The sequence below is a fragment of the Lagopus muta genome, chromosome 2 (genome assembly GCF_023343835.1).
Source record: "Lagopus muta isolate bLagMut1 chromosome 2, bLagMut1 primary, whole genome shotgun sequence".
Taxonomy (NCBI): domain Eukaryota; kingdom Metazoa; phylum Chordata; class Aves; order Galliformes; family Phasianidae; genus Lagopus; species Lagopus muta.
The window spans coordinates 10,966,084-10,993,071 of record NC_064434.1 but is presented as its reverse complement, the minus strand read 5'-3'; the positions used below and the strand labels follow the sequence as shown (position 1 = coordinate 10,993,071).

General features: G+C 38.6%; 1 protein-coding gene across 4 annotated transcripts; it reads right to left on the bottom strand.

The window, feature by feature from the left end:
* Positions 1-1,160: 1,160 nt before the first annotated feature.
* Positions 1,161-17,896, bottom strand: RAD51AP2 (RAD51 associated protein 2). 4 transcript variants are annotated; one of them, XM_048937616.1, is made up of 5 exons: positions 17,762-17,896; positions 16,027-16,101; positions 7,013-11,012; positions 3,376-3,477; positions 1,161-1,551 (listed from the first exon to the last, which is right to left on the bottom strand). In XM_048937616.1, the coding sequence occupies exons 2-5, from the start codon at positions 16,027-16,029 to the stop codon at positions 1,424-1,426; spliced, it is 4,233 nt and encodes a 1,410-aa protein (XP_048793573.1). In that variant the 5' UTR covers positions 16,030-16,101; positions 17,762-17,896; the 3' UTR covers positions 1,161-1,423. The 4 variants fall into 4 exon arrangements, with proteins under 4 accessions (XP_048793573.1, XP_048793576.1, XP_048793574.1 ...); XM_048937619.1 differs by lacking the exon at positions 16,027-16,101; XM_048937617.1 differs by lacking the exon at positions 17,762-17,896 and having other exon boundaries at positions 16,027-16,287.
* Between the last annotated feature and the right edge of the window lie 9,092 nt (positions 17,897-26,988).

Genomic DNA, 26,988 nt, shown 5'->3' with positions numbered 1-26,988 from the left:
TCAAAGAGCTGATTTATACAGCTGAACACTTGCCTGGTCTAACAGTATACCTGAGCTTTTCCAGTGGACAGTGGACAGGGAGGATAAAGCTGGCAGAAGGCCAGACTGGTATGCCCGGTGCCAGTCCTTCCTGTTATTAAGATGAAAGCATGCTGCTAGCAGCTATCTTCAGCTGAATGATCAGCAAAGCATGAAGTTTACATAATGTCTCAGCTGTATTTTTCTCTTGTCTGTGCGATCTTGGTTGTGTATCTTTTTATTTGGTAGATTTGTGGTTATGGTGATTTTGCTTATCTGTTGGTTGCTTGCTTAGTTTTTAAGTTTGAGAAGGCAATTTTTTGTTTTTAGTATGTTCTGCAGTGTAACAGCCTTTCTCTGAACACGCTCCATGGCCTCAGTGTCTTTCTTCTACTGAAGGAGATGACCAGATGGCTGGAGCACCTCTCCTTTGAAAACAGGCTGAGAACTGGGATCATTTAGCCTAGAGAAGAAAAGGCTTCAAGGAGACTTTAGAATGGCTTTCCAGTATGTAATGGGAACTTACAGAAAAGATGAAGAGGGACTTTATCAGATACTGTAGTTATAGAACCAGGAGTAAGAGTTTTAAACTAAAAGAGAGTCGATAAAAATTAGATATTAGGAATAAATTCTTCACTATAATGGTATTAAGGTACTGGATAGCAAGGTTGCCCTGGGAAGTTCTAGATGCCCCATGGGACTTTGAGCAGCCTGATTTAGTGGAGAGCAGCCTGATTTAGTGGAAGGTGTCCCTGCCCAATACAAGGGAGTAGGAATTAGATGATCTTTAAGGTGCCTTCCAACCCAATTCTATTATTCTGTTATTCTATCCTGAATGTCTATCACGTTTATGCTTCTCCTCCTTTTCAGCTCCACACTGCAACTGAAAAATTTTCTGTGTCTAACCTAAAAAGTACATGGAACTGAAAGTACACCAAATGAAACTTAATCCTAAGCCATAACCCTCCAATTTAGTAATCTAAATTCAACTTCTTGGAATGTCCCTTACACTTCCATAAACATTTGTAACAAATAACTTTAGAAAATACTGAGTTTTTAAAACTGTTTAAACAGGCAGAGGATCTTAATGATGTGTAAGACAGAAAATTTCAACAGTATATTCTAATAGATGAGAAATGCATGTCAAATTTTATTAATATTGCATGAACTTTAAAAGGCTCATCTTTCCAATAACATTTCTACTAGAAAACATTCATCATAAATTTATTTGCTATCAAATATTCACAGGAGTATTCATAAATAAATAAATTACTAGCAAATATTAATACCTAAAATATATATAAACCATAAAGATCAAACTAACAACATACAAACTTAGCGTAAAAACATTTAAACAATTTTCATGCAGACTTCTATTTCAGGACTGGTAAGAGATTCCAGCAAGTCATTTCAAATAAGGATGAAGTTTTTGGGGCCTGGCTTTTTTTGACAGACCAATTCTGATGGGTCTCTTGCATGTTTTAAGAGGCTGTACTCTTGTAACTTCATGTGACAGAAAGTTTCCTAAGTATCCTACAAACAAACAAACAAAAATGTGAAAGTAAAACCAGAGTTCCACTCCATATTGCACCAGAAATATGTACAGTCAAGATATGTAATTTCATTTTACACTGCAGCTTCTTAGTCCTGTCCCATCTCCATTTTGTTATGCTGTAGAGTCCCTAATGTATTCTTTTAGGCTGAAATTGAAATGCTAGCAGTTGTGTCACACATAGATCCTTTCTAATTAGAAGGACCTCCACATAATATTACAAAACTTTCCTAACATGCTGGTAAGTCTCGTACGGTTCATATCAGTCAGCATTCTGAGAGTGGAGGAACACACAGAGAATTCTGTTTTAAAACTTACCACTAGTCTGAGGGATTTAGATGTGCAACAACAAATCAGAGTGAGGCATCACTCCACTGGTGATAATAACCATAACACTTCATCTCGTGTCATTTTTCACAAAGTGAAAAAGGAGAATTTAGATTTTCTGCTCAGTAGTCTAGTAGATAAGCTATATAGCATCTGATAATCTAGAGAATGATTAAGTCATCTTTGAGTAGCTATTTTGTTTTACATACAGTAGTGTACTCAGTGGGATAGAATGAAAGACAATGATGTTTCAACTAGAAACTAGGATAATAAAGCATCTGAAAGAAATAACAATCTCACAAATAAGAAAGTGTCAAATTTCAAGATCCTTTCCAGTTCTAGTTTTCATGATTCTATGAAAAGAAGAAGCAATGAGTAATTAGCTAGGATATCAAATAAATAGTGAACCCATCAGAGTCTTAGGCACCCAAATGGAATCCTACAGACAGGAGAAAAAAAGACCCTCCATTGTTACGTCAGTGATGAGATAGTATTGCTGCTGTGTCTTTTATAAGACTTGTAAGAATCTGTTGGAAGAATAGCATGCAATAGAAGTCAAACAAGTATTATGGGCGACCTGTAAAGCATAGCAGTTCTGAAATTAAGATGAATTGTAATACTGCTGATGATAAATCTGCTTGTCCCACCTTGGTATTCCCTTTCCAGACAGTCACAGCTTGAGGCAACAGTCACTTTATATGATGAAACAATGGGATGTAAAACAAAGGAATTATTGATATCATAAAGTATTAAACCTGTCCTTACCAGTCTTCCTTCTAACTGTGGGAGCAACATGCTCAATTATGGCACAAAGTTTTGGTAGCTTTGGTGGCTAAATTAACAGGCTTGAATGGTATAGTTGAAACAGTATTCATATCCTAAATCTGAAACCAAATCAAATCATGTAGGAGCACATATGATGGCTCAAAATCCTATTGAAAAGTTGGGGACACACATTTTTAGAACTTCTGGCATTGGCTCCTATCAATACAGTTAGTAATCCCTCTGATAAAAACAGATATGGTCTTCAGAATAATCAATGGCAGTGTTCAGCATAAATGGAATAAAATTCTCTCTGATAACCATGGATGAGAGCAAAGAAATAAAATGCCTCCTCAAGGAAAGAAGATACTCAACAGTATACTTTCTATCAGCTGAAAAATAAAAGATGAAATGAACAAGAAATTTTTTCACATTCTTCCACTAGAAGTGCCTATTGATTCTGATCAGTTCTGGAAATAAAGTAGAGGGTGGGACATCTCCTGAGAAATCCACATGACTGGAAAAGATGATCCTCACCAATCATGAACGCAAAAGGAAATCAATCATTGTTAAGGTTTGATTACAAACCTAGAGAAGCTTAGGTGGGAACTATAAAAAGACTAGGAAGTGATGTGTAGGAAATAATTGCTGCTAATTACAATAAATAAATTGTACGCTCTTCTCTGTCCTTGCTGTCATAAAAATAATACTCTTACCTCCTTCTTTCTGTAAATTATAATTTTCTTCCGTCAGAAGTGTGCCAGATAAAAAAGCAGGGTCCCACATGTATGGCTTTTTGTAAATGGAACAAAGATAGCCTTAAAAGAGAAGTATAAAAAACAGTTAAGATTTTAACTAATTTTAAAAACAAATAACGACATTTGTTTAATCAATTTATTAATCTGTGAACGTAAGTAAAACCTACATGTGTGTATTACAAGAAATATTTGTGAAGCTTCAAAGTTTTGCTCTCAAAGGCCTGACAAAAGCTCATTAACACATTTGTGTAGATACAGTGATGCAGTCTTTAGTCCTGTTGACGTATTTTCTTCACTCAGACCTTCTCACTCCAGACTTAGAAAAGTGATCACTTAGTGAACAATTAATGTAGTATCCAGTTAGGTTTTCATCCTCCGGGACAAGGGATGCAGGCATAACTTGCAGCATATTATACTGTTAAAATTTCACTGAACAGAATGCTCTCCTGAGCTTTTCTATGACACTCTTCTAGTTGTTTCGTGAACAGTAATTACCTTCACAAAACCTCTGCAGTTTCATAGATGTCTATCTTGGAAGCCAGAACCTTAAGTGATATGCATATGCTCCTGTAAGATATTATTCTGTTAACATCAGTGTCTCAAAGCTTGCTGGGGACACAGATGGACTTGTTCAAGTCCAGGCAAGTCCTGGGCAGGGGTTGCGAAATCCTTTGCTTAGAGAACTTTGATGGACAAGGCCTGGTCAAGGGTTGTGAAATCCTTTGTTTGGGAGACACAGATGGACAAGGCCAGGGGCAAGGAGAGATGAGCTGCAGCTTAATAGCTGTGAAGTACTCTTTTGTGTGGACTTACCTCAGGATGATGGCCATCTCAGTACTCTATGACTCTTGCTCAAGGCCCATCCTAGTCAGGTAGGCAGGAGAACAAGTAGGATAAAAGGGGAATCAAAAACCATGAGGATAGGTTTTCTGGCAACAGATTCCTCATGAAGAAAAACAGAGGTTTTCTGGCAACAGATTCCTCCTGAAGAAGAACGCAGGTTTTCTGGCAACAGATTCCTCATGTAAAAGAACAGAGGTTTTCTGGCAACAGATTCCTCATGAAGAAGAACAAGGATTTCTGACAACAGATTCCTCACAAAGTGATTCTGTGATTCTGTGATTCTGTGATGCCTGCATGCTGACGTACTCTCCTGGGCCTGCTGCCTGAGCGCTGCTGCTTCCTCCCGGATTGGCTCTGCGACTGCCTCCTGCTACCTGCTTGCTACCCAAGGGCAGCCACGCTTCCCCCCCTTTCCCCCCCCCCCACTGTTTCTGCCTCAAACCTTCAAACGTCGTGCAACAGGACACTGCTGGATCCTGGTGGTGACTCTCACCGCTTTATGCAACTCTTGTTTCTTCCCTATCTATTCTATCGCCCTCCTTCCCTTCCCCGTCTCCCTGATTAAGATTTGTAATAAACTGGTTGGGACTAACATATGAACCGTTGTTTCTTAATTTCACGCTGGGTATACAGATATTAAAAGAACCTCATCTCCCTCCTATAAATTGGAGTGAGACAGCTCCCATCATGCTGGATGGAAAAATGCCATTTAATAGAAGATGCTACACAAGCAATAGGTGAGGAACTGCTTATGGAAATGTCTTTGGAAAAACTGAGTGCAGGCTATATTTAGAAACCTAATTCCATTTTCTGAGCTTGAAATCTATAACTAATATATATTTTAGAGAAAAAAAAACAACAATGATTTATTAATTTTGCTTGAATTTGTCTGAAACTATTTTGCCAAAGTAATTTTGGGTAAATTAAATATATTAGTATGTTCAATGTTCACTGGCAGATGCAAATGCATGTTTATGTTGCAGGACTAGTTTTTATGTATTTCCAGGTCTTAAACAAAACAGACAACATGTGAGTCACACTACTGATCACTTAGCTCCAAAAGATCTTTATGATTTAATATTCTACTCCATTTCATTAGCATTCTACTCCTCCATTTCCTCAGACAAAAGAAAATTCTGAATATTATGCAGTATTCATTTTGAAAAGTTAAAGTTGATTTTCGTGACAGTGTGAAAGTTTTCAGTAGAATACATTTGTTCTATGACAGTTCCTTTATATCCTTCCTTTGTATCCTTGCATCCTTTGTTCATATTGTTTATAACTATTATAGAATCATACAGTGGTTTGGGTTGGAAGGTACCTTTAAGATCATGCAGTTCCAACCCCGTGCTATAGGCAGGATACCTCTCTCTAAACCAGGTTGCTCACAGTCTCCTCCAGCTGGACTTGAATGGTTCCAGGGAGGGAGCATCCACAACCTCTTTGGTCAACCTGTTCCAGTGTCTCACCACCACTACAGTAAAGAATTTCTTCCTACTATTTAGTATAAATCTGCCCACTTCCAGTTTGAAGCCATTTCCCTTCATCCTGTCACCTCATGCCTTTATAAAAAGTCCCTCCCCAGCTTTCCTGTAGGCCCCTTCAGATACTGGAAAGCAGCTACGAGGTCTCCTTAGGGCCTTCTCTAGGCTGAAGGGCCCAAGCTTTCAGCCTATCCTCACAGGGGAGATTCTCCAGCCTTTTGATCGCCCTCCTCTGGACCTCCTCCAACAACTCCATGTCCTTCTTGTGTTCAGGCCACCAGCACTAAACGCAGTAAGTACTCCAGGTGTGGTCTCACAAGAGCAGAGTAGAGGGGCAGAATCACCTCCTTCGACCTGCTGGTCACAATTCTCTTGATGCAACTCAGGATACAGTTGGCCTTCTGGGCTGCAAACACACATTACCAGCTCATGCTGAATCTTTCATCTGCCAATATCTCCAAATCCTTCTCCTCAGGGCTGCTCTCAGGCCATTCTCCACCCAGCCTGTATCTGTGGCTGGGACTGCCCTGACCGAGGTGCAGGACCTTGCACTTGGCCTTCGTGAGGTTAATATGGGCCCACCTCTCCAGCCTGCCCAGATCACTCTGGATAGCATGTCTGCCCTCTAGCGTGTCACCTGCACTGCTCAGCTTGGTGTCATGTGCAAACTTGCTGAGAGTGCATTCCATCCCACTGTCTGTGTCACCTACAAAGATGTTAAATAACACTGGTCCCAACACTGATCCCCGAGGAACACAACTCATCACAGATCTTCACTTGACACTGAGCTGTTGATCACAACTCTCTGAGTGCAACCATCCAGCCAATTGCTTACCCAGGGAATGGTCCATCCAGCAAATCCATTTTTTCCTTATCCAGGGAGTGGTCCATCCATCAAATCATGTACTAATTGAGTCTGTTCTCTCTCCAAATGTGCATCTTACTGACTTTGTGATGTTTTGGGGGGAATTTAGGGCTTATTATGACAAAATTTAACAAAAAAATAGAAACAATCTGTTATGGAATAAGACTGAATTCTGAGCTATGACTGCTACTAGAGTGTACAACAGCACTAGCAGCATGTCTGTTTCACATTTGACTACCCATAGGGAAATTCCTTTGGCCTCACAAACATTGTACAGTTCAGTGAAAACTCAGCTATAGTTACGGTACTTTCTGAGTTGAGAAATGCAATTTTAAAGAAAAATATATCTAAATTTGCAATATATACATATATATGCTTATTGACAGCATTTTCATGTACTTACCTTCTGCAATAGGCGAATGTAGCAACTCTTCACTTGACAGTCTTGACATACAGTACTCCTTAGATGCTTCCATATTTTCATTTTCAAGTGAGATTTTTTCATTTAATAGCCTTCCATTACTCACAGTCATATTTTCATCTTTTATAATATCACAGACTGGAGAAGAAATATATGTTTTCTTTTCAGAAACACTTTCTATATTTTCTTCCATACCATCAGAACTAATTAATTCACTATAATTGTTGTGAGAGTTTGTTTCCACACTAGATAAATTGTTTTCATCCTCCTTGCTAATTTCATGAAACATATGTAGCTCTTCCAGCACTAAATCAAATTTTCTTTTCAGTTCAAATTCATATGTGATTTTGTTTTCTGAAGGTAAATATTCATCTTTTACATCTCCAAGATATCCATTGTTCATTAAAGATAAATGCATTTTTAATTTCTCCTTTCCAGCAATGAATGTTTTAGCTTCATCTTCTGAATGTGACATAATCAAGTCATTCATTACAGTCTCGCATTGACTTTCATTAGTTACATGCATTTGTTCATCACTTATCTCTTCTTGTTCTTTTACATATTCAAGATGGTGTTTCAAAGTTGCTGGGTCTAAGCTGACTGCCTTATATGTCTCAGTATGCCCTTGTAAAGAAAAATACACTGTTTCACTGGCCTTTAATTGCAAGTATGTGTATGTTACAGTAGGACTTCTTGTGCATAAATAAGACATAGTGGCATAATTTTTTTCAATTTGTTTTTGTTTGTCTGCATTTAACGAAATCCTACTACGTGTGTCTTCTCCTACATCTTCTCCATCTTTATTGACAGAAGAGTTTTTAGGTAACAGTGAAGTGATATACAGATAACCACTTAAGGAACTAGGGAATATATTTCTAGAATTTAAGTAAGTATTTGGAAATTCTACAAACTCCTTTTCATTAACTAAATGTAGGGTATATGCATCTACTGCTTTGCAATATTCAGGTTTGCTTGTTTGGCTGTCTTGTAACAAGAGAGAGCTGCATTTTTCCATAGTTGTTTTTGACAGCTCAGGTAATATTAAAACAGCTTTACTTCTATCAGACAAATTATGAATGCTTTCTGAACTAGTGACTGTGTTTTGTACAGTTGACAGTTTTTTGACAGAATTATCTTGATTTACAAGTGAGATCTGGTCAAAGTCTTCAGGATCACTATTAAGGGGAATTTTTTTGTATGTGTCAAAAAGAGGAAGCGATTTTTTTGAAAGAAAATAATGAGAATTTATTTGCAGCTCTTTGGATTTGAAATTCTCCTTCCTGTCAGTCTTTATGCAATTAAAAATACCTGAGCATTTTTTCATCTTATATACAATTTCCTTTGTCGTCTTTACACAATTTCTGTATTTACTTGTTTTGTGTTCTTTACTGTCTCTTAAATGAAGGGGTAAAGCTCTAAGTCTTTCTCTATGAAAATAACTGTTGAACATCTTCCTTGGTTTGTTCTTTGTCCATTTCATGGTAGTTACGGGTATTTGCTGATTTGAACATTTATTATTTACCTTTTCAAACCTCAGTTGTGAACAGGCAGGAAGGTAACTCAAACATCTAAGATTTACTCTTGTCAGGTACTGTATTTTTTTTGTATTGTAGTAATGCATCTTCTCTAGTGAAGAACGATCACAATTGTCCTTCAACAAAATCAGGCATTTAGCAACCAACACTTGTTTTTTCATGTCCTTTCTATGGCTGACAGACTCCAAGCATGTGCTGTGGAATCTTTCACTCCTTCTGGACAAGAGGTGGTGCTTTCTGACAAATCTTCCCTTAGATGATCCACTGCTTTGGTTATGAAAGATACTTCTGGTTAGGGAAGTGGAATTTTCGTTACCTGAAGATCTAGAAAAATATATTTTCTGGAGTTCATTATGCAAGTCAAAATTAATGCTACCCACAAATTTAGAACTTGTGGTGCCCAGATAAATTTCGTATTTTTTATAATAATCTGTGTTTTGCCTCTGATTACTCTCTGTGCATGAATTTAACTGCATTTGCTTTCTGCCATACGAAGCACGTTTCTCCACTCTCACCAATTTCTCTTCACTTATTAATAATGCATTCTTCCTATTGAAAATGGAAGTAAGAATTTTCTTTTGTAGTTTCACCTTCAGATGCTTTAAAATAATAGCCACCAAATAAATGCGTGCTTTATTCCTGTGGCTTGCACCAATACTGCTCTTTACTAACTCTCGAGTGCAACATTGCTCATTTAATGCTACACAAATATCAAACCAATGCCTAATATCGTCAGCCTGACACATAAGCCTAACTTCAGCTAACAATTTGGTCTGTGTCCTGAGCACTCCAAATAAAAAGTTTTGAAATGAAAATTTTATTTTGTATGTTTTCTTTTCCCTCATTACACCAAAACTCACTTTTATATCTGGAAAATTGTGTGCAACAATGGGAGTACAACTGCTTTCAAATATAATGTTTTCAGTTAAGTATCTTTTGATATCAGGTATTTCATTTGTAAATAGTTTTGATTCTGCTTCTTGCAAACTAATATCATTGTTGGAATCATGCAGACCATAGTGTAGGTCTAACTTATTTTTCTCTAATGCTTCTGTAATCACTGAGCTGCTTGTCTGTGTATGAATTGTTGTCATGTTCTCATGGCTGCTCTTCCTCCTCATTCTCCTCAAAATATCCATAACAGTGATAATTTTCTTGCTCTGAACTTTTTTAGCACTAATGCAAATGTGAACCCTTGACTTCTGACCATCATCATCATCTGAATTCTCCAGCACTTTAAAATCACTTTCAGCAAAAATTTGATTACGTTCTGGATCAGTGCTGCTGTCCCTGACGTAAGTTACAGGCAGTTTTCCTCTTTCTCCCACAGCACTGTGCTTTTGTTTGTTAGTTGATTGATAATTCTTTTCTTCAAATTCAGAACAAACAGATGAAGCTTTCACAATGTTTTTATCACTCTGCAATTTCTGGTTCCCTACCTCAGACATTTTTTGCATACCATGTATCTGTTTAGATTGCATCAAAGTTGGTTGGCCTTCTAGCATCTTACCAACAATCTCCTTCAAGTTAGCTGATGGCATTTCTCTATTTATTCTATTTGAGATGATAGAAAATTGAGACGTGTTCTCTTTCATCAAGAACTTAGGAATTTCCAATGGTTGTATGCTTTTAAAAGGTTTTGGTGTTGGAACGATAGATGATGAATTATTATTATCTCCTTCTGTAGTAGTTGCATGATCATTATGGTCATAATCTTTGCTTTCTGTACTGCATACTTTTTCCAGAAAAACATTTTTCTCATTTTCTACACAAGAAAGCATAGAACAAGTACCACATGAAAACGGAACTTGTGGAAGCTGATATTGCCTCCACCTCTGAAACAAGTTCCTGTTTACAGGTGTATCTGAAGACTTTTGTTTAAGTTCATTGTCAGCTTCTATTTCATTCTGTTCCATGTTGTTCTGATGCAGTCGGATGGGATTTAGTACATGTAGGTTTTTACCTGTGCTAGCAGAATTCCACAGATTGTGCAATTCTGTTTCACCATGCTGTCTATATGTATTTAATGAAATGTCATCTTCTATAGAATTTTGACTTTCGTTTTCAGGATTCCATTTTTTGATGGGCAGTTTTTTTTCTAGTACTCCACATAGTGATCTTTCACTATTAAAAGCTTGAGAATGGAAGGATTCTTTTATGCAAGGTTTTTTGGCTCTGTCACATCTTTCACTTTCTAATACCCAGCTGCTTTGTATTTCTGATAAATACATAGGTTCATTTCGTGGTGTTTGATGAGTGTTCCCACAGTGTATACTTTGTTCCAACTTTTGCTGCTCCTCTTTCTTCATGCTTTTCAGATGACTTTCTATTTTAACACACTTTGGATAAAGGTAGAATTCATTGTCATCTGACGGTACAGATACAAATGTTGGAGAATATGTGTTTTCCATGTTCAGAAAAGCAAGTTCTACTCTTGCAGAGACAGTCTGAAAGTTAAAGAAATATTCAAGTATTAATAAATGATCTTTTAATGATTTCCAAATTATACAAAATCCAAATTAATAACTCTATCACAGATCGCGTTGCTGTTTGTCCTGCATGCGTGGCAGCGATAAAGAAGGATCGCTGATTTAATACCACGATCTGGAATCCAGGAGATTATTTACAAATGATGCAGATGTCCGCGCTGTGGAGAAGCACCACGAGACACAACGCTGATGTTTCTGCTGCCTGAGGAGCGCTCCCCCTGCAGCAGGCAATAGGTTTCCTCTATCATCCCCTCAGGTGGTTCCCTCCCTAGAGGACAGCCCCTCGCCGCCCAGCTCTCTGGGCAAAGTTTCCCCGTGAGGGAAGCCGCCTCCCTCCTTGGTTCTCTTACCTTCCCGCCACCGAGGCTCTCTCACCCCTCAGGGCTGACGGGAGCCCTCCCGCCCGCCCGCCCGCCCGCCTCAGGGCACCGCGCCTCACGGTGTTACTGCCCCTCGGCCGCCCTCTCCGTGCGCAGCTTCCTCCCGGGGCTTTGGTGCCCCACACTCCGAGCGCAGGTCACCCGGAGAAGCTGACCTCGCCCCGCACGACATCGCGAAGCTCAGCCTGCGGCAATGGCACCGCGGCATCACCGCCTCCCGGCTCCGCGGACCCCGGAGAGGGCAGAGCCGCCGAAGGCGGGAACAATCAATCCCTCCTCCCGACCACCGCATCTCACCCCCTTCCCTCAGTGGCGCCGGGTCCCTCCTCCCTGAGGAAATATCCGGCGGCAGCTGCAGATGCGGCAGCAGAGCGGAGTTCCAGCTGCTGGAGGAGGGATGGCCACGAGGACGGGCTGCGGTGCCTGAGCAGTGCGGTGCTGCCAACCGAGCAGCCTGCAGGCACTGATCTCTACAAGCTGGACGTCATTTTGTGTAATTACAAAAGCAGGAAGCTTTCTGCATGCAGATGCTCACATCCAGGGCCTTTCCCCACAGTTTTTGTCCACTGACGGCAAAAAGGACACTTTTTCCATTATCGTTTTCACATTAAGTCAAGAACATTATCCCAAAAATACCAAGCGTTCATTCAGAAATACCAAGCGTTCATTCAGCTCTGTGCCTCAGAAATAGCTTTCTTTTCTTCCCCTGCTGAAATTTCCTTTCAAAATGGTTATATTTTAAAGTGTGCACTAAACCAGCTGGCTGCTTTAATACCATTTACAACAGGCATTTGAAATAGAATCATAGAATCATAGAATCATAGAATCATAGAATCATAGAATCATAGAATCATAGAATCATAGAATCATAGAATCATAGAATCATAGAATCATAGAATCACCTGGGTTGAAAAGGACCACAATGATCATCTAGTTCCAACCCCCTGCTATGTACAGAGTCACCAACCAGCAGACCAGGCTGCCCAGGGCCACATCCAGCCTGACCTTGGATGCCTCCGGGGATGGGGCATCCACAGCCTCCTTGGGCAACCTGTTTCAGTGCCTCACCATCCTCTGGTGAAAAACTTCCTCCTAAGATCTAATCTAAACCCCCCGTGTCTCAGTTTAAGACCATTCCCCCTTGTCCTATCACTGTCCATCCTCTTAAACAACCATTCCCTCTCCTGTTTATACGCACCCTTCAAGTACCGGAAGGCCACAATAAGGTCTCCCTGGAGCCTTCTCCAAGCTAAACAAGCCCAGTTCCCTCAACCTTTCCTCATAGGAGAGGTGTTCCAGCATCTGATCATCTCAGTGCCCTCCTCTGGACCCACTCCAAGAGCTCCATGTCCTTCCTGTACTGGGGTCCCAGGCCTGGATGCAGTGCTGCAGATGGGGTCTCACAAGCCGAGTAGAAGTGGACGATCACCTCCCTCTCCCTGCTGGCCACCCCTTTTTAATGCAGCCCAGAACACCGCTGGCTCATGTACAGCTTCTCATCCACCAGGACCCCCAAGTCCTTCTCCACAGTGCTGCTCTCAAGGAGATCTTCCCCTATTTTATAAAAATACTTGGGATTTCCCCAACCCAAGTGCAGACCCTGCACTTGACCTTATTGAATCTCATTATGTTAACATGGGCCCACTTCTCCAGGCTGACCGGTCCTGGATGGATTCCCTTCCTTCCAGTGCATCAACTGCACTGCACAGCTTGGTGTCATCTGCAAATTTGCTGAAGGTGCACTTGATGCCATCGTCTTTGTCAGTGATGAAGATGCTGTAGAGCACCAGTCCCAAGACTGACCCCTGAGGGACACCGCTTGTCCGGCCTCCACCCTGACACAGACTCATTGATCACAACCCTTTGGCTGCGACCAGCCAGCCAATTCCTAATCCATTGAACAGTCCATCCTTCAAATCCACACCTCTCCAATTTAGAGAGAAGGCCTTGCCATCCACTGCCCTTCCCCTGTCCATCACAGCCATCACTCCACCATAGAAGGCCACCTGATTAGTCAGGCATGATCTGCACTTAGTGAAACCATGCTGGCTGTCTCTAATAATTTCTTTATCTTGTATGTGCCTTAACATAGCTTCTAGAAGGATCTGCTCCATGATCTTCCCAAGCACAGAGGTGAGGCTCACTGGCCTGTAGCTCCCTGAGTCTTCCTTTCTCCCTTTCTTAAGAATGGGAGTAACATTTCCCTTTTTCAGTCACCTGGAACTTCACCAGACAGCCATATAAAACACATACATACTCACAGCCAAATAGAAAGATCCTTAAGGATGTGTTACTGCCAATATTTCTGTTAAGGTTTATCTCCATGCCACAGAGACCAGATCCTCTGAAGCCCAGCGGATCCTTTGTTTCTGACAGTAAATGCATTCAGGAACTGTATGGAACTGAGACTTCAAGCAGTTTTCAGTATTTCTGCTTTTGTAAACAAATCTGGCTAATATCTGCTTCCTAATGCTCAAGAAATAATACTAATTGAATCAATCTTTGGTTAACAAGATATGATTCCTGTCTGCATTCAACCAACAAATAGCCTCATTGAAATCAATTAGATTACATTCACATTTCAAAATACTCAAAACACCGTATGGAACTAAAGTATCTAAAGGGAGGCTATAAGAAAAAAGGGGACAGACACTTTAACAGAGTGAAACACTGGCACAGGTTGCCCAGAGAGATGGTGGATGCTCCATCCCTGGAGACACCGAAGGTCAGGCTGGACAGGGCTCTGAGCAGCTGCTGGAGCTGTCCCTGCTCATCGCAAGGTGGTTAGACCACATGGCCTCATGGGTCCCTTCCAACTCAAACGATTCTGTGATGATTCTATCATCAACAAAATTGTAATATAAGCTAGAAATAGGATTTGAAGGCAGCAAGTTCACCATGACAACTTCTCCGTGCTACGTCCTGCGCTGGAGAAGCATCAAGATGGCACTCCTAGAAAAAGAATGTTTGAAAAGCTACAGTGTTTACAGTGGTTTCTGACATCTTCTGAATGGTACAGCTCCTTGCTTTCTTGTTGGCATGAAACCCCTCAGCATTCATGGTGCATTGCAGGAAGATAGGGGTTGGTTTAAAAATGGTTATGCCTCTGAAGAGTGAAAGTAATGGGAATTATACAAAAAATAAAAATCATTTTTTCTTAAGCTGTATGGCTATAAATTAAGATTGTTTACTAAAGTTGTTTCACGCCTATGGCTTATTTTGCTACATATAATGCAGACTGTAAGAATAAATTGACAGACTTTCACTGAAGAACATTCTGAATGCTCTGCATTCTTCAGTTTTCAACTACTGAAGAAAAAAAATAGCCATTACACTTAATTACTGATATTACAAAATGAATATGATGTATTTCTATTAAAGGAGCAGAAAAGGACCTACTTTTTTTCTCACTATCATTTAAATAGTATTTTAATGACATTTAAACACCACTCCACATTTTTGTTCTAGAGTTTTCACAATTTTAAAATGTAAAGTGTACTTTCTGTCTGTTGATTACATTTCCATGCATTAAGCATATAAACTTTATTATATTCTGTTTACAAGTTGAGAAATTAAGTTGTAGAGTGGCTTCTTAATGAAATCAAGAAGTTTCTGGTGTGAGGACCAACCTTCACTTCAAGATAGTATTGAAAACATAGTAGTGCCCTCTCAGTCTCTCAAACTAGAAAAGCAAGGCATTGCAAACTATTAAAAAAGAAATATCAGGGAAAATATGTCAGGAGATTAAGTTAAATATCAACAAAGACGGAATCAAAAATAATGCCAGTAGTCTATGTAAGGCAGAAGACACTAAAACTTGACAGTCTTGATTGGCCAAGTGCAGCAGTACAGCGTTGCTCAAGACCGTTACCTCAGTTTGGCTGTGGTAGCTTAATGACTGCAATGACTGCCTGGACCTGCAATCTATTCTAAGTAAATTGCTTTTTAATAGGACAAAATTCAAAACTGAAGGTCTGTTGCAATCCATCATGTTTCTGTCATGAATTGCAGTGCAAAGCTTTCCACTCCGAAAGTGGCTCACCTTGAAATTATTAAGATTCAAAAGGTAATGTTGCTGTTTAGTAGGAAATTATTTTATTATCTCCCTCCACTTTTTTCATCATTAAAAAGACATATTATCATGCTTATGAACAGGTTAATTAGTATTCCAGAATTAATATTTTTCAACACTTTAGTGTCGCACATTTAAAATAAGCACTCCATCATTAAAAATATCCACAGAGTTGCTGAGTGAAAATACTTTATGCTTTCTATCATAACTGTTCAATCTGCACCTCAAACTTGTCTAGCTATGCAATTTTGAAATACTTTAAATATAAACTTCCACCATTCCCTCTGTTGCAGAATAATCCATATTCTCTCCTGTAATAAATACTTAGCTGTTAAACTTTTTTTGGTATATGTTCTTTGGTAGATTACAGACAGAAGTTCAACTTTACCCACTGTACCCACTGTCATAATGCAGCTCATGTGTTTCTACAGGCATTATACACCTTAAATCCATATTCTCAGCAGAACCCATACACATTAACGTTAACAAAAAGCATCATATAAGAAATTCACTACATTACCATCAGCTTCCATGTCTATTGAACAGTTCTTTTAGAAGAGAATGATTCACCAATGTTGGTTCCACTGAGATGGACCTGGAATAAAACTGTCTCCAAAATCACAATCCAAGTGAAAAGTTATTTAGTAAATATTTACTACATGCTGAAGTAGCACTGAGATACTATTATTTTTATATTCCATTTTCTTCTTTGTTTCTATCGTTATAAAATGGTGACAACTCTTCTGTTACCATCACAAAGTAGCCTTTTTTAAAAATAAAAAAAAACTATTTCAAAAGCAGATTGTATTTCAAAAGCAAATTGTTCTTTTCCAGACTCAAACAAAATTAAAAAATACTGATGTAAAACAGAGAATGAAGGGCTTGAAGAATCATGATGAGATTGCTTTAGGCACTGTATCTAAAGCTAAGGCTAACAGGAACAAACGATCTCCTCTTAAACCTTTTGAAAAGAGTTACACACATCTCCTTCCCCATGCACTGACTTGAATTCAGAGTTACTTTAGAGTTAGTTTGCATCTTGAGGGACATGAAAACAACATGCTTAAGATGCATTCAAGAGCTTAAACCAGCCCCACTTAACCGTAGTGTGAATCATCCCTGCATGACCCCTTTCTTTTGTCCACTGCAATGATGTTACTGCTTGACTGCTTCATATCCTACACATTTGACAGCTGTCACTTTGAATAAAAATTGTTGCATGTTGGACTTGATATGTTGGACACATTCTCTTCCTATCACCTGATACACTGCTTGATCATACTGCTCAGCTGCTGTGATCATATCATTCCCTATTATATTAACTCCCTCTACATCCCCACAGACATTCTCATTTTCCAGCTGAAGTACCTTGTTTGCAACTTGATTCCAAAACAGAAGAAGCAAAAAAAAAAAAAAAAGTATTTTGTATAGGAGCCCTAGACACAGAAATACAAAGGACCTTCATCCAATTTTAGCTGCCTCTATCTATCTTCTTCATAAAGGGAAAGGGAGAAAATAGTTCTGCCCGCTAGACAGTTTAAAACTTCTTTGTTCTAAGTCTGCACTGCTGCTGAATCCAGGTCATACACACCTAAGTGCATTCAGAATGCCAGTACTCTTCATGCTAGCAAGACAATTAACTCAGTCCATATGATCCCTAAGCCTGACTTATTTTTTTTAAAGAGACTGTACTTAATATATGGTCATCTTCAAAGAACTGCAGGGAAAAAAAAAAAAAAAAAAAGAAAACAAAAGAAAAAGAAAATAGGCTGGAGATCATCTGGACAAATCTGCTCAGAGCAGAGCTACGCTTCAGGTTGTGCATAGCTTCAATCTTTGATAAAGCTGCGCAGGACTTTCCCAGTTAAGCTCTGAATATTTCTGAGTGGAGATTCCCTTTCGCTTCTAGAGTGCTTGATACAAAAACTAGTCACAGCACTACATTTTAAGCAATTCTCTTTCCCATTTTCAGTGTTGTTGTCTTCTTTTAATCTCTCTGCTTATCATGCGCAGACTAACTAAACCATGAAGCATGAGTAACATGCAGTGATTCACTTAGTCTTAGAATAGTATCTATTTCTGATAAAAAGCTAGCTAAGAATAACAGCTTATGTTTAAACAAACAACTCTTCAACAAAACACATAGTGAAGACACCAAATATCTATATTTCTGCTTTCCTCTTGAACTCTGTTTATAGTTAAGAAGTTATTTGTCAGAGTCACGATAAAACGAAGAGTTAGTCATAGCTACTTACCAGCAGATTTTTATGTCCTTGGAAATGAGCCTGGTGAACTACAAGCAGAGCATCCTCCTCTGCAGTGTACACGCTGCACAAGCTGCAGGGTGTATCTGCTCAGACAGCTTCTGAGACAAGTGGAGCCACTTTGGAGATGATAAAGTATCACAGAAAGCCTGGTTTACCTTGGGAAGTCCACAGTGTCCAAGCTAAGGGCAAGCTGCACTCACATAACATTCTGCATATAATCCGCGTGCCAAACATCCTGAGAAGTCGTCCCTATATTGACTGCATCTCCCACATAAGCTAAATGCAACTCAAATAAGGGCTACACTGTTTTCAGGCAATAAAAGAAGTGGAGATTACTCATTTTGGTTCCTGAACTCTCATATAAAGCTATTTGTCCAAGCGCATGATGCATCATGTCTTGATAGTCTGGGGACATTTAGGAAGCAAAAGAATAATGCTCTCTCATCAGGGGAAATTAGGAAGATTCTGAAGTGCTGCTCAGTCACTTCCCATCCAGCTTCTTAAGATTTTCAAGCTTGTATTGCTAAGTATGCAAAATTAAAGTGCAAAATTGAAGTGAAAAATCAAAACTTGAAGTGCACCTTGAGTATTATGTATTTAGTCCCTGCCTAAGGCCATCAAACCTCTCAGGAAACCAAAACGATAGGCCTGACATGGCCTTTATTTGTTTTCTCTCTATTTCTGAACAGCCTGTGCTGAGAGCTATTTCAACAGATTTATAAATGATGTGGAAGATTATGTGAAACAGATCACAGTTACTGGAGATAGTCATAGCTATAGCTGATTGTGAAAAATGCCAGAATCATCCTAAGTGGCTACATGATAAAAACATAGAAAGATTTTATTATTGATAAATGAGAACTAATATGGAGAAGAAAAATAACTTAACTATACACTTTGAATACATTTACTTGCTGTTACTATTTAGGAAAACAAAACAAAACTAAACAAGATCTGGAAGCATTTGCAGACAGTCTCTGAAAACAGTAATTCATCATTAACAGTCAGAAAAAAGAACATGGAAAAAGAAAAAATAATTTATTGGGAAAAACATTATGAAACATTTCTATAATGCACGGTATGTCCAGAGATATAATAGAGAATCCCACTCTGGTCCTCCCATCTGAAAACAAAAGAAGGTACAATAGGAGTGTAGAACATTGAAAAAGTAACAGTGATGATCAGTAACATCAAACAGCTTCCAGATGAGGAAATACATACATGTAGTGGAACTGGAACTTTTAACTGAAGAAGGGGAATGATTAAAAGGGAAAAAGATACAAGTCTATAAAGTGATTGAATTATAAAACTCATAAAATGAAATCATGATTCATAGAAATTTAGAAGGGTCATGTGTTCATACTCAGTCCAGCGTAGCATTCCATCTGATAGCAACCACGAGCTCAGACACTTTGCAGAAACAGTAAGAATGGGATAAAATATACACATTCACTAAGAATTTTCAGTCTTCACATTTCTACTTTAGCCCCTGTCTACATATTTGGGATTTCCTTTGTATATTAAGTACATTTTTCTTCATTCTCCCTTTAAATATTCATCAATTTGTATCAGCTACAAAAAGCAGGAACAAAGATTCTCACAGCTTAAGCTTTATGATTTTGAGAACAAGCCCTTCCTGTTTATTTGAAAACTGTGCCATGCTTTGATGCCTCCCTTTCTTGAGCTGAAAGAGAGTGAACACTCAATCCCTACATACCCCTCCCATGCTATTTATTCAAGATTTTCAAAACTGTCATATCCTGCTCAAGGATTTACTTTTCAGATCGAAGATGAATCTGGCTGATCCCAGTACAGAGGCAGTTTTGTACTTTTGATTATTGTCAGTCTTCCCCTGATTCATTTTCATTTCTACTGTATCTACACACCACATAAGATGGGGGTTAGAAGTATGAAGCAATCAAGTTGAAGGTGCTTCACATATATAGGCACACTAATATTTTCTACTCTCCACTCTGTTTTTTATTCCTTTCCTATCAATTTTAAAATTCAGCTTTGTGTATTGCTTTTTTCTTTTTTTTTTTCTTCTTTTTTTGTTCTGATTGGTTGATTTGGGGGTGGTTTGGGTTTTTTTGGCTACTGAACACTGACACGTTCATTGAGCCATCCATCATAACATCAAGAGCTGGCTTCTGTGCAGTAATGGTCATTTCGAAACCCATAAATTTAAATGTGGAGCTGCAGCAGTTTACATTACTCCAAGCTGAATTTTAAGTGCCAGATTATTATTTCATCTCACAAGGTCCTTCTAGAGTTCTTCACATGTGGTTCTCATTTCTACTACACTAAAGAAGTTCAGTGTCATCAGTGAACCTTCTCACCTTGCTATGCACTCCTTCTTCCAGTTCTTTTTTGGATGTCAACTAGGCAATAAGAAATTCCTTGCAGGACAAGAACTGGGGCATATCACTACAATCAGTGTGCCGGAAGCACAGCACAAACAAAATATAGCACTTTCCATATAAAAGTAAAATGTGGAACAACGTATAGCCATGAGGCTCAAAGGTATAAGTATTTTCAAAACAAATCATAACAAAATTCAGGAAAAAATGTATCCATGACCCATTAGACACGATCCCTTGATTGTAAACCAAGATTCATAAAACAGCAAAATGTTGATTGTCAGAAACTAGACAGTAGTAAGTGTGTTCTTATACACTTTCCCTAAGCACCTGCTATTGGACACTGCTGGAAACAAGACAGTGTACATGTGCACGTACATGTACATATTCAAATATGTACATCCACACACACACACATAGAGATATACATATGTCCAGTATGGCCATTTTTACTACAATTTTTTAAATTAGATTTCTATTGCAGATTATTATTTAAAATGTGACATTCATGAAATTTACAGGAAGAATACATTTATTTTCAAGTGTGCTACTGATGAAAAGTGACCAAACCCAAATATTCATGAAATAATAAGTGGCTGGCCTCACAAACTCAATGCTCAATACACAGGTTGAATAACCATCTCTCTTTAAACCTCTTAAAGATTTTTGAATGAATTCTTCCCCTTTTTCTTGATTATTAATGTTTGAACTTGCTCTGAAAAGAGAGGGTGCATTGATCCCTCATCAGGCAGAACAGCATAGTGCTATGTTTTGTTCTATTGGCAGAAGGTTCTGACTTCGAGAACAATTGACTGGAATTACTCAGCACTAAATGTTTCAGAGGGTGCTCTCATTGCACATTTATATTCCATAAGGTCTTCATATTTAAAATGTCTGATTTGGACACTGGAAACAGATCTATCAACAGGGTCATAATTGACAATTTGTCATTTTTCTTAGACAAAAAATCTGTTCCCAATTATCTGCAATCTATGACTCTAAAACTCTTCTCCAACATAGGCTCCTCTGGTTCTAAATACCAGATGTGACAGGTAGTAAGATTTAAGTATCAATAAATCAGATGCATTGTTTACACTGTAAGGGAATCAGTACGCTGTAATTTATATAGACATTATTTTTATTATTATTTATTATTATCACCCATTCTGCATCCCAATCTAATAAATAGTATTTTGGACATTAAACAGGGTCACAGAACACGCTTGTTTGATCAGGAATCCAAATTTGATTCTCAGAGGTTCTTTTTGGCAGTCACACAGAACTAATGTGAAATAGCTGAAGTGTGTCACTGAGCACATGGGCAACTTACGTGTTACCAGTTCATTTTGTGAAGTCCTCAGATGTTGTGGCTGTTAATATCAATACTGTGGGTAGAAGCTGATCCCTGTTTACAAAATATTGGAAAAGAGCGAGCTTCTAAACTTCAGAAAAATCTGTTCTAAGCTTCAACTCATCCCAAAATATAATTCCTACAATCACACAGAAGTGAGGATGCTTCTATAATACGCAGATCACAGCTGTATGAGCCTTCTATTTTGGAAGCTTAATGTTTTATGTTTCTCTGGTTCCAGGCTGGAAAACATCTAATATGAGGCATGCATACATCTAGGTGAGGGGATCTGATGCGTCAGCACATCTGGAAATGTGATGATTTAATGCACTGTAGCCTCGTTTTTTACAACACATCTTGTATAAGTGGGCATTTTAAAACTGTCTTTTCATGTATTTAATATGCAATCACTAGTAGTTGATTATGGCTTTTCATCTGCTATATATAGAATGATGACTAAAAGATGAATGATGTTAATACTGTTGACAAGGCTGAAACACAGTGCAATTACAAAAGCAAGGATATTTGCTATTATTTGAGAAAAATGCATTTTATAATCATGAAATGCTCTACATTGTTTCTAATCAAAGTGTAAATGTTTTCCCTGCAGAAACACCACTAACAATAACCTAATGAATTTGGAACGATCAATAACAACACTTAGACATCTTGAGCATTACCTGTTAACTTAAAATGTTTTATCTAAGTTAATTGTAAGGGGAATAGATGGCAATTTTCATAGCTTTTAAAGTTGTCTCAGTCTGAATAGTACAAAAAAGAGAGACTAAGTATAAAATGCTGTAGATCCAGATGCATACTTTCACTTGTTAATGTGTTAGACAGCAAAGAACAGAAAAAGTGAAAAAGATGACAGGTCCTGCCCACCCTGTTGACTGAGCAAGATGAGGTTATATTTTCCTGTGATCGTGGGCTTTCCTAACACTGCTGTAAATTGCAAGAGCAATGCATGAGTCTGCAGCAAGCCCCAGGACTCAGGCATAGCATACAGGTAGATAGGCTGTTCCTCACTACTTCTCACTATGTATTTCAAAATATGTAGTGATCTGGTATAGCTGAAGGTCAACAAAAATGAGACATTCTAGCAAATGGTAAGTGCTTTCAATACTGCTTGCTAAAACAACTGTAAGGCTGTATTGATTTAATACGCATTTCGCTTTTAAATTCAGCTATTATTCTTTAAAAACTGTTCTCATACATTCAGATGTTGCTACTTTGAAAGAGAAATGGAATTTCAGTAATGCTCGTGACATGAATAGAGATGATTTAATCATTTTGATCAAAATCTGCCTTTTAAATTATTTTCACAGCCTTAGGGGGGGGAAAAAAAGGAAATTATGAGGGAGGAAAAAGGAAATGAGTGAGGACTTTAGGGTTCATAAATCCAGGAAGAATTCAATGTTCTCTTTTCAAGAATATGCATCAGACATTTGTGTTCAATAAAAGCCATAGGGACAAAAATCTTTACAAACACAAAGCTTTTTCTTTAGTTTCATGCTTAACAGCTGCAAAATGAGATGGCTTCTCTCTTCTGCTAGGTCAGTCTTAAACATGGTCAGCTATCAAACTCTGACCTGTTAGAAATCACGGCCCTTTCTTTTACATAAAGTATCTTGCAAACTGACAAACATAATTCTCATATAAAAGAAATACCACATATACATACACAGGTTTATTTATTAATTACAAATATTACATACATTACTGTATAACATAATTATGTCCTTTAACACATTTTTGTATAAAATAGATTATAGTGTGCAGAAGAACACATAGAAATAAAAAATAACAGCTTCCTGAAAACCAACTAAGAGACAAGTAAAGCAAAAAAAAAAAAAAAAAAAAAGGATAAAGAAAAAGGATAAACCAAATTTAGCAAAGAAGATACTGAGTTATTTATAAAAATCTACAAACAGGAGAATTAATACATGAAGTTATAAAATAAATAATGCATGTTGAACACTGTGTTGCATACACACACAAATTGTGTTTATGCTTACCTACATTTAAACAACTCTGACAGACCATATGATATATTTGTCAAGAATTATGCTATTATTCAAAATTAAATTAAATTAAGTGAGACAAAACATTCTGTAATATTCCAATAAGAGCATCTGAGCACAGGATCATAAATTACTAGATGTTTTGCAAAGATGAGGTATCTAGAACACAGCTGCACTTCAAAACCTGAACAACAGCTTCCTTATGGTATTAAGCTTAAAAGCAATCATCTTAGTAAGAAATAAATGAGTTCTAAACAGTAGCACCATTCACTGTGTAGCTAATGACCACCCAACCACTGGAGTTTAAAAGTTAAATGTCCAGTACAGGACACTCTCAACTAGATGTTGATTCATCTAAATCTCTAAGACAAAGAAGATGTGTTGCCATATGATGTTAATGCAGTCACAGAGAATGTAAATTGACTTACACTAATGATAATTTCTTTATAATGAAGTTCAATTAGGTACAATTACTTCCACGGACCTGCTGAAAAATCAACATGCTTTACCTCTAAGAGGTAAATCTACAATTGACTTGTTAACCATTTCTTACTGAACTTATCTAAAAGATACTATGAAAAACACAGTACTGATGAATAGATTATTAGACTCAAATGAGCATGGACTGGATCTTCTGTTTTAGGAAATACATTATATCTGCAGAAGAGGAAATAGAATTTATATTAATGCAAAATTGGCAGTGAAGCAACGATGGTGTGACGATGGTGTAGATCCCACAGATTTGACCACCAGTATTACCATTTATGGAATTAGAAATATTTCTTAGCAGTCTGAAAACTACGGGGTGCTTTTCATGTAATCTAATTTAGGACATCTGCACTGAGGGAACCACTCAAGGTTCCCTTTACAGACAGTGGGAAAAATAAGCACTTCTAGGCTGATATTGAATCTCAAATCTTAGCTGTTCAGAAGGAGATAAACAATAAAAATGCCTTTTTCTTCCAGCTGACAATACTGGTAGCACGGTGTGGCTAATTCAAATGTAGAGGGCTACTTCAATGTCAAAATTCAGTCAAGGGAATTTTAGCCCATGCTTGCTAATGATGAGAGATGTCAATACAGTTATTACAGAAAAGGGTGGAGAGAAAATGAGAGAAAAGATTGTGCAGTAAATGGCATTGCAGAATGCAGCATTATGAACTCTAAGCAGTTCATATACAGGAAGGAGTTGCACCAAGGATAAATAAAACAGGATCCTAAATAACATTGGCATGACTATCCTACTGACGGGATGTCAGTGAGCTTGTTCAGAATTAAGTGTCTCCATCTGGCGTAGCATTGTGAAGCACAGACACATCTTTTGTCCAACACTACTATTTTAATGGCTGCTACCCTGATCAAAACTGTCACTTTTCCACTAGGCACACTCAGTGGGATCAGAAGAGGGAAAGATTATCTCCAATGAGGCTGATGTCTGCAAGTATTTAAACTGAAGCATCTTGTATACCTCTTGACTTTCTAGATTGTGTACGCTGATGGAGTTGCTTCATTCAGAAAAGAGAGTGTGGAACACATTCTGCTTTTATCAGTGGGCAGCTCTTCAGGGTACAAGAAATGAGCAACTGCCTCCCTCTTTAGTTCTGTCACTACGTAAGGCAGTTAGTGAAGAGGACAGGAATCATGGAGACCAGTCACAAGTGGTGCTCCCCAGGGTTGGTACAGGGGTTGGTCTGTCCTGTTCGGTATATTTATTGATGACCCATCTGAGGGCACTGAGGGCACCCTCAGTAAGTTTGCAGATGACACCAAGTAGGAAGTAAGTGTCGATCTGCCTGGGAGTAGGAAGGCCCTCCAAAGGGGTCTGGACAGGCTGGATAGCCGGGCTGAGGCCAATGGGAAGAAGTTCAACATGACCAAGTGCCAGGTCCTGCACAACAACCCCAGGCAACGCTACAGGTTTGGGGCAGAGTGGCTGGAAGACTATGTGGAAGAAATGGACCTGGGCGTGTTGGTCAATGTTCAGCTAAACATGAGCCAGCAATGTGCCCAGGTAGCCAGGAAGGCCAAAGGCATCCTGGTTTGTATCGGAAATAGTATTGCCAGCAGGAGCAGGGAGGTGATCATTTCCCTGTACTCAGCTCTGGTGAGGCTGCACCTCGAGTGTTGTGTTCAGTTTTTGGCCCCTCAGTACACGGAAGACATGGAGGCCCTGAAGCATGCCCAGAGAAGAGCAACAGAGCTGGTGAGGGGGCTGGAGCACAGGTCTGATGAGGAGCAGCTGTGAGAGCTGGGACTGATTAGTTTGGAGAAGAGGAGGATCAGTGAAGACCTTCTTGCTCTCTATAACTACCTGAAACACTGTTGTGGACAGGTGGGGGTCAGCCTCTTTTCCTATGTAACTAGTGACAGGACTGGAGGGAATGGCCTCAACTTGTGCCAGAGGAGATTCAGTTTGGATGTTAGAAAAAATTTCTTCTCCAAAATTGTAGTCAGGTGCTAGAATGGGCTGCCCAGGGAGGTGGGAGAGCCACCATCCCTGGAGGTGTTTAAAAAACATTTAGATGTTGTAGTGAAGGACATGGTTTAGTGGGGAAATATTAGGGGGTAGATGGATGGTTGGACTGGATGATGGTGGAGGTCCTTTGCAATCTTGGTGATTCTATGGTTCTGTGATTCTGTATGCTGTAATCAGCTTCTGGAACTCTCATAGTTAAGGTACAGAAGAAATACAAAGACGGGATCTTATCTCTTCATCCCAGCGTAGGAGTACAGGTTGTGATGAATATTTGTCTAACAACATATGAAAAAACCCAGTATGGTAAAAGGAAGCAGTCTAAATAAGTTTGCTGTGTTCACAGACCTGTGCAGTTCCAATTTAGTTACTTGAAAACTGTTTATACTCTTTTTTATTTTATTATCCGGGAAAATGTCATCTCTTTTGATTTAGAAAAATCTTCAAAGTAAACCATTTTCCTTGTAAAATTCTTTCAAAATCATTATCTAAGGCAATGTATGAGAGGTGTATTAAGAGACATTTTTTAACTACTCACCTAACACTTCTGATCTGGAGAGACAAATTACTGCTCAAAAACTCAGGACTTTTGGGTCTAATAATACTACATGGAGTAAAATACAGTCAGCATTTCCCTAGACCTCGTTAAATCTGATGAAAAGATGTCATAAATACTGATTAGTTAAATATCTAGTCTAAGGCCTCCATTAGTTTCTGCGATTACTGAAACTCATCCAACGCAGCACTACTTTCATTTCTTTGCTCTTCATGCTGAGGTACACTGCTATATTTTACAATACACCATCCGGTTAGCAGCAGCCTGCAGTGATACAATAATGAGCTGGGACATTTTTGTTTTTTTCAGAGAGTTGATTTTAAATTAATTTCAACTTAGCTCATGATTTGTTCACTTCCCAAATTACAGAAACTAGCGGCCTCATTACTGAACAAAACAGCATCCGGGAATGACTTAATGAATGCTGCCTAGTAATTTAAGCATCATTTAT